At 36.2% G+C, this 9,197-nt stretch overlaps 1 protein-coding gene across 5 annotated transcripts in view; it reads right to left on the bottom strand.

The window, feature by feature from the left end:
• Window positions 1-226: 226 nt before the first annotated feature.
• LOC109406960 (homeotic protein antennapedia) overlaps window positions 227-9,197 on the bottom strand; it is a 247,339-nt gene continuing 238,368 nt past the window's right edge. For all 5 annotated transcript variants that reach the window (XM_062842870.1, XM_029864517.2, XM_029864518.2 and 2 more), the window contains one exon: window positions 227-2,348. In XM_062842870.1, the coding sequence (XP_062698854.1) occupies window positions 2,101-2,348 (248 nt within the window). In that variant the 3' untranslated portion in view covers window positions 227-2,100. The remainder of the gene's footprint in view (window positions 2,349-9,197) is intronic.

The following is a 9,197-nucleotide window of genomic DNA, read 5'->3' as shown; positions in this document are numbered from 1 at the left end:
GTTGTGCATATTTTGAGTGAAGAGTTCAAATCTATAATTTGGAAACTAGTGACCTCTCGCTCATGAATCACAACTACAAGGACATGTAGGACCCCGAGCGGTTCGGTGTGTTCGTGGTGCCGAATGTTTTATTGTGTGAAAATCGACGAAATGGTCAAATTAGAGTCGACGAAGAATGGCTGTTGAATGTTCACTGATATACGGTCAATAACGCGAACACTACGCATCGTTTATAATTTTATCATTCTGTTTATTATTTTTCCATTCTGTGAGGATTTGGTATTTACAAATTTTATTACAGTGTATTATCTCATAATCAAATATCTTGGGATCTCATGTACTCATAACATATTTGTGTTGCCTTTTTAACGAGATAATTTTTTTTATTTTATATATGTCTTACTGCTGAAGTTTATCCCTTACCGTTTATGGTTAAATATATATTTTACGTACATCGTTATCATCATCATTTGTTGTTGCTTTTTACTGTCTAGTTACTTAAAATTTTTGGGACTTGCATCTTTCATACTATCTGTATTTTCAGTAATTACACAATCCTTAAAGGCTAATGTCATGAGTTTACCTCTTACGTATATTCTATTTTCATCAGTGAATTAGACTTGTATAAATTATAAATATTCGACTCACCTTGTTTTGTTTACGTATTTTCGGTTTCCTCTCTAAATTTTGATGCATCTTTTCGGTTTCTTTTTTGTTATTTGCCTGTTTCCCAAAATAGCAGGCAACACAACAGAACAATCACATTAGTTCGCTTAAGTGTCCTATTCTTCTTTCAATTTCCCAATAAATGCAATCGCACATTGTATTGATTCACTATAACCAGTTTTAATCTGCCAAACGGAAATTTGGATGACAATGTGTAGCAGGTTTATTGAAAATATTTCTAAATATTATTTTCCATACTATCAGTATTCTACAAGAGTCGTATACCTCATTTTCGTATATATGTGTGTGTGTGTATTCGATCAATTTGATTTTCTGAACTACTAGGAGCGCCTGATTGTACCAATTCATGTACTTATCCAACTCAAGGTGAAAATAGAACTTCCATCACTGGGGTCATGACTGCTTTATTTTTCTGTAAACTATTATACAGATGACGAGAAATCGGTCCTCTAATATAGTTTCATAGAGTTTATGGGCACGTACGAATGAGTAACAACAGTGAAATATTCAAATAAATTACGATTGCTGCCTCCATGTGAGATTTTCATTAAATAATAAATGGACGCAGAATGAAAATGAACTGCAATAATTAAATTATTCTATTGCCTTTGGTATAGTTTGTTTGGATATTATCTCTCTTTTCTGCTCTTTGCCTCGTTTGAGGTTCAAACATCCTCTCTGCTGTTTGTTTGGAGAAATTATGGTGGAAACAGAAATCAATAGCAAAATGGATTATTTTATGATGTGTGATTATCTCGAGTACTGCACGAAATGAGTTTCCGAATTATGCATGTGTTCGAACATTTATTTTCTGGGCCGACCGTCACGAAATACCTTGTGTTTGAATATTGAAGCACTTTTGTACGTATATTATTAGAATATCTATTTATCCTTCCACAAATAGTTTCCCTTTTATCTAAAATGGATAAAAGATTTTTCTCGCATTGCACATTTTTACTTACTTTCTGTTTCCATCAATCTGCTATCAGATTTTTGAATTCTTGGATCATGTATTTCTAAATTAACATTAGTTTTGAGGTCACATGAGTTGTTTGCTTTTTTTTCGTTTTGCTAGCGTAATAAATTATTTACCATTGGGTTGTGTCTGCAGCAAACTGTCCACTACGAAGGTATTTTGTTTTTTATTTTTGTTTTTGATAATAAAGTACGCTCAATGGGTATAACAAATTTTGTTTTCCAAAATCTTTATGCTTTTATTCGTAGGTCTGCAATTGAAATGTACAAAACCTGTAGTATCGAAACAAATTCGGTGAATTTTTGTTATGAAATTAAAAACTTGGACTGTGTAGTGATTCTACTAAACCGAAGAAGAAAATTCAATATTACAAAAGTCACTAACATCATTCATTCAAGCTATGTTGGCCGGTAGATGGACACCGAGAGTACACCGATTTACGCCGGGGACTGCGGTGGTGTCATGTCGTTCTCGTCACCCGATCCCGGTTCGCCCTTGGTCTTGTTTTCCTTTTTCCACTTCATTCGCCGATTCTGGAACCAGATTTTGATTTGGCGCTCCGTCAGACACAGGGCATGTGCGATCTCGATCCTCCGCCGCCTGGTAAGGTAGCGATTGAAGTGAAACTCCTTCTCCAGCTCCAGCGTTTGGTATCGGGTGTACGTCTGGCGACCACGTTTTCGTTCTGGAAGAAAACACAAACAACCAATTATTGACTTGGAATCGATAAGCTTACGATAGGATGATGTTTTTTTTTTGACGAGGATTCAAAGGGCCCATCGTCAGGCATTGTTAGTGAAGACTTGTAGCTAGAAGTACTATAAATTGAACGTACGTATCTATCAATTATTTTCTTTTTCTTCGCGGCGTAAAGACATGCGTTTGAATCAAATGTCCTTTGAGCATTTCAACAGTTGTTGATTTGATTAGTAACTTCGTTTTGACAAATTCACTATTTAAACATTCACTTTACGTTTACATACACTTAAAACCAGGGTTAATCCAAAAGATGAAATTCTATGCTCTGGAGGACTTTAATTCAAACGAGTATCCAGCACTTTCTGTCACTTTTGATCTAACTTTGTACGAAAGATACAATTTCCAGTGCGCATTGTCTGTGGAATTGATTACTTTGATTGTTAACGTCCAGCAAATGAGTGCATAAGAAAGCCAAGATTAAAATCTTAACAATCGATTTAAAAATGCTTCTAAAGAAACTTCTGCAGGGATTGATCAAAATCTTCCAAAATATAGTTTAAGCGGTCCATTTGAATTTTCTCTAAAAATAACAGCTTTAGACTCTGTATTCTAGAGATTCTAGAAACTTTTTTTTTGAACCCCATATTTCCTCAGAATCTGGTTATTTATCAAGCTTCAAGCTTCATGGAATTCACCAGAAAATTCGAGGAATTCTGAGAGGTGGTTTGGTTTCCAAAAGGAAGTTTTGAATGATTCTTGTTAGGGAATTTTTAATTGTAACAGAAAATCCTCAATGAATTCAAATTCTATAAATTTCCCAATGGCCACTTCCTCGGGTGACTCCATATTCCTCAAACTACCGCCAATTTGTCCATTGATTTGCAAAACGATGAAGATTGATATGTCGCAAGTCATATTTCATAATTGTTTGAGAAATGGTCACTTCGTCGGATCACTTCATGTATTTATGATGGTGGCCAACCTCTGAATTATCATGTAACATAAAAAAGACGCGGACATCGTCTTTAGCCAGAGGCTGTATAGACTGAATGAAACTTAACACTAGACAAGGGGCACACAGAGCATGCACCAGTGGATATGGAGAAGAAACTATCCTCACGAAAAGTTTCATCACCTGGAGCGGGAATCGAACCCTCATCCCATAGCATGGTGCGATTAGAAGCTTGGTAACCCTAATCGCACGACTACGAGGCTCCACAATTGCAAAATAATGTAGAATAAACCATAACAATACTGGTTTTCGAATTATGCAAAAACAAATATCAGGTGTCACGAACGTACGAAAAGTGTCCACTGAACGCATTCCAAACGTAACCAGGAACATCCGGAAGCAGAAACAAGCAGTTCTGATTAACTCAAATAATGTGTCTCTAAGTAAAAACTGATAATTAAACATGTTTGCAATCATATTGCATGTGTTTCTCATAAGTAATCAATGAGTAAAAGGAAGTTAATCAATTTTTGATCCGATTTGACCCATATAATCCTACTCAAATCACAAGGACCAAAATATTATTTTACTGTTCTTTTTTTTTCAAACAACCAGTGCTGTCATGATAAAACTAAAGCTGGTCGCTCAAGATTTCCAAATTTCAACGCCCCTGTGAAAATGAATTCAGAATTGTGATTTAAATCTGGATGATAATCTTTTAGTAGAGGCATAAACACCGTCAAGTGAAACTTATTTCTCCTAAGTGCATTTTGTTAAAGGAGCGTACAATCAGTCCAAGTTGGCTCCTCACCTTCGAAAAATAAGTCTTGTTCTCATAACAAAACAACAAATATCTCCCAATAAAAAAATAAACTCATCAAAACTTAAAAAAATTCTGAAGGAATTTCTCAAAGATTTTCATAATTTTCAGAACTTTCAAATTGCCGACTTAAATACCTGCACAAACTTTTATAATGGTTGAGGAGTCTTCGGAGAAATTTAAGAAGGAATTCCTGGCAGGATTCTAATAAATTTCTGAAGAAATCTTTCAATGAATCCCTGAAGGAATTCACTACGAAATCTCTGGAGGAATTCTTGTAAGTATCCCTGGAGATATATCTGAAGGAATCTTAGAGAAAGTCTTGGAGAAGTTAAAAGAGGATTTTCTGAACATATTCAGAGAGAAATACCTAAATAACTCATTCGAAAACCTCTGTTGGAATTGCTAAAAAATCTCTGAAGAAATTTTGGAAGATTTTCATAAGAAATCCCTTAAGGATTCCCTGAAAGAATATCTGGACAATCACTTGATTTTTTTTTAGGAATTTCATGCAGACATTTGTAGCAAATTTTCTAAACATGTTTTGAATTAATTATTGAGGGTATATTTTGGGGAAATATTGGAGAACCTCTTTATGAATGTATGCAAGAATTATGAATTTTTTTTACTATCTCTTTATGAATGCATACAAGAATCTGTGGAGTAATCCCTGAAAAAAAAATCCTGTATATATTCATATTTATATCCATTTCCAATGGAAACGCTGGAGATATACCCGAAGGAATATGTGTATGAAATCGTGAAGGAATCCCTGAAAAAATTTTTGAAGAAACCGAAACAGCGGCTTTTAAAACAAGCATTGAAACCAACTCTTATAAAATGCTAAAGAAATTTCTTGAGAAATTTCTGAAGGAATCGTTAGAGGATGTTCCGAACACATCCCTAGAAGATTTTCTGAAAGATTTCAACTAGAAATTTCTGAAGAAATCCATTGAAGACATTCTCAATAAATTCTTGGACAAAACTGTGAAGACGGAATACCTGAAGTTTCTTAAGAAATCATACTAAGAAATTCTAAAGTAATCGCTGGAGGAATTTCTTAAATAAACCGTAGAGTATTTAATGAAGTTATGAAGGAATTACTCAAGTTAATGCTGAAAGAATTAATTGAACTTTTTTAGGAATTCTTGGAGAAGACTGTGAAGACGGAATACCTAGAATCATTATAGAAGAAACTGCTAGAACAAACCAAAAGAAACCTTGAGAAAAATCTCAATAAATCACTAAAAAAGTTTCTGAAGGATTTTTTGGAAAATGTTCAGAACGAACTCCTGGAAAAATTTATGAAGCAAGTCGCTGAACATTTTCGTTATAAATTCTTGAAGAAATCTGTGAAGACATAATTTCTAGGGGAGTTTCTTAAATAATCCCTCAAACTATTTCTGAAGAACAACTGGAGGGATTTCTGAGAAAAAATATCTTGGACAATTTTATGAAGTTATGTAAGTATACTGGAGCAATTTCTGAAGGAATCCGTGTAAGATTTTGTGACAGAATCCCAGGAGGAATTTCTGCTGGAATCCATAAACAATTTTAGAGGACATTTATGAACAATTTTCTTAACTTTCTTTTTTTTTGAATAACTTGCAATGCAATCTATGGTGATTTTTTTAGGAATCAATGGAAGAAAGTATGAAAAAAATTGGAGAAATTTCTGAGGAAATTCTAAATTTCTGATTCCTAGACGGAATCACTGGCGGTGCAGGGACTTTTGAAAGAATGCATCGAGTAATTTATGAGGGAATTCATAGAATACTTTCTAAAGGAATATTTAGAGAAAATACTTATGGAATATTTCTGGAAAAAAATCATAAGAAAATGTGAAGATTGTTTTTGAAGAATTTCACGGTGGAACTTCTGAATCTATCCATGCAAGATTTTCATCAAGAATCCATTAAGAATTGTCTGAAGAAATCACTACAGAATTTACTGAGGAAATTAGTGGAAAGTTTTTGCAGGAACTCATTGGAGATTTCTTCTAGAGAAATCTCCAGAGGGATTTCTAAACAAATAACATCGAGAATTACGTTGAGCGATTTCTGAAGAAATCACTGGGAAATTTCCCAAAAGACATCTCTGAGGAATTTCTGAAACAACACATGGAAGAAATAAAAATCTAAAAGAATCCTTGGTGGAAATTCATAAGTTATCCATGGTACGTTTTGCTATGGTATACTATGGATTTTTTTTTGAGGAAGCTTAAGACTTTTTTTTTTTCTAAAGAAATCCGTGAAGGGGTTTCTAAAGCAAACCATGGAAGCAATTCTGGAGGAATTTTCTGGTGGTGCTTTTTGTATATTTGAAATGAGTGATATAAAATAGAAATTATGATTCTGAATCGCATAACAAAATTTCAACTATATAACCCGTATGAAAACAAATTTCAAATTGAAGTAAAAACCACTCTAGTGACTTAATGCATACGATATTCTATGATATCGGTAAAGTGCCCAAAATGAGCTCTAACTCTGTTATTTTTTACATGTTTAGATACTGTAAGCATCTAATTGCGTAAAAAACTATGTCATTGGGCACAAAACTGACTAAGCTAGAACGCAAAGTGCTCAAAATAGTCGCCCCTTGCAAAGGTCCTAAACCCTGTTATGAAAAATTCGGGAAAAAACTTGAAAACCTAAAAAAATGTGTTAATGTTAGCCCAGATTACGGTACTAAGAAATGGAATAATCAGCTGGTAAGGATGGTATCGCAGCTGAACTCATCAAGATGGGCCCAAAAAAGTTGACAACCTGTCTGCATCGGCAGTTAGTCAGGATCTGGGAAACCGAAAAGCTAGCGGAGGAGTGGAAGGAAGGGATAATCTGCCCCATTAACAAGTAAGGCGACCCTTCTGAATGTAAGAACTTCAGGACGATCACTATTTTGAATGCTATCTACAAAGTGCTATCCCAGATAATATTCCGTCATCTGTCATCTAAAACGAATGAGTTTGTGGGAAGTTATCAAGCCGGCATCATCGACGGCCGGTCGACAACGGACCAGATCTTCACCGTACGGCAAATCCTCCAGAAATGCCATGAATACCAGGTCCCAACGCATTACCTGTTCATCGATTTCAAGGCAGCATACTGTCGATACTGTCGACCGCGCAGAGCTATGGAGAATCATGGACGAAAACGGCTTTCCTGGGAAGCTGACTAGACTGATGGACGGTGTGCAAAACTGCGTAAGGGTTTCGGGTGAACTATCCAGTTCATTCGAATCTCGCCGGGGACTGCGACAAGGTGATGGACTTTCATGCCTACTCTTCAACATCGCTCTGTAAGATGTGACGCGACGAGCCTGGTCCAAAAGCCGGGGAACGATTTTCACAAAATCCGGTCAATTTGTGTGCTTTGCGGACAACATAAACATAACCCGGTTAGCACAACAAGGTGTGGAGCGCAGAGACCACGATGGGCACAACCGAGGATGGAGAGCGGCAGCCACAAATCCAGTATTGTGGCGTACTATTGTTGATTATGTCTTGTCTTAAATGTGATGTTGAACAAACAAATGTATAAGGAATAATCTTACATTACAGAAAAATTAACTATAAGAATGATCTCAAAGGATTAATCGTTCCTCAATTGCGTCTTTAAACTTAACAGAACATATTCTAAAAGGACAGCGTACCATGCACCGTCAATAGTCAAGAGTATTTTTTTGTTCTCCAGTATTATGAATTGAGTTTATAACGGAATAACAGGTTAGAATGAAACACACACTTATTGCTCTTTGTTTCCTAAATTATTCACTACCGCAACAACCCAAGTTCAGGTACCTGCCCGCTTGCTTGTGGAATGAGTTTGTAATGTTTATTCATCATTGGAAGCGGCATTTCAAATAGTTCAAAACCCCTAAGACGCTGCGCTCTGAATTTCAAATCAACTTTTTCTCCATTTTCGAACATGGCCGAGCAGACTGAGAGAGGGTAGCAGCAGGATCATCATCAGCGGAGAACACATTTTTATTCATCACAAAATTGGCTTCAATCTAGTTGGCAACCCAAGATCAGTCCCACCGAGCAGGAAAAAAAAAAGTTTCTGAAGGAATCCCTCATCCTGTCTCAAAGTTTTCCCCCTCTCTGCGGAGTTGCTTGCTTGGGATTCTTCTTTTTCGATTATCTACAACCGCGTCCAAGCCGAACCCGTAGTCCGTGTATTGGCTTCATGGCGGTGCTTTTTTTCCTGCTGTCGTCGTTTCCTCCCAGCCAGCGCAAAGAAGAGTGGGATGGCTGTTCATGTTCCAGTCAGCTGTCAAATCTTTTGACATGGGTGCTCAAGGCTTGCTTTTTTTCGGTTTCCTTTCTCCCCGGGCCCGGTGACTGAGGAGGAGCCCACACTTTCTTTTTCGTCCTAGAGTGGCAGAAGCCTATGATCCTGCTGCGACTTATCGAACGAGAATTCGAATAATTATTCATCTGTAAATATCCTCCTTGGTTCGGAAACCAATATTATGTGCATTTATTTTCATAGAATTTATCCCTATCTATAGAATATTCAAATTATCAATTAATCAAGTATTCAAATATTGAGATTTTTGAAACTTTATGAGCATAGAGAACAACAAACATGTCCTCAAAACTATAAATAGGGAAGTGCTCAAAAGATACCCTTTTAATTCCAAATGATTTCAATTCTCATATTGAGCTCAACCGAAAAGTATTCTAGGTTGAATTCAATGACCTACGTTCGTTAGCATCGCACAGACCAGGTCTTGTTGGTCCCGGGTGATGTTAATAAAGTCGATTGCAATTATTGTTAATGTTATTATTATTATTACGCGTCTCACTAAGGTGTACTACGCTGTACCTATGGTTGAAACAGCATCTTAGTTCAGCAACCATTGATATCTTCAGCGGTGTGCTGCGGAAGAATAAATGCTCTGTCGTTTAGTTATTTATTTATAGGTACTGGCCAAGCGCAGGAAATTCTGTACATACAGAACCAGATTAAATTGAGCGCGTATCAATTATGGATTCACCTAGCAGACCGAACACATTTTACTTTCTTAATGCATCACGTTTGGAATAGCTCGCTGGC

This window comes from Aedes albopictus, chromosome 1 (assembly GCF_035046485.1).
Source record: "Aedes albopictus strain Foshan chromosome 1, AalbF5, whole genome shotgun sequence".
NCBI classification, from domain to species: Eukaryota; Metazoa; Arthropoda; class Insecta; order Diptera; family Culicidae; genus Aedes; species Aedes albopictus.
This window is presented reverse-complemented; position numbering and strand designations above follow the sequence as displayed.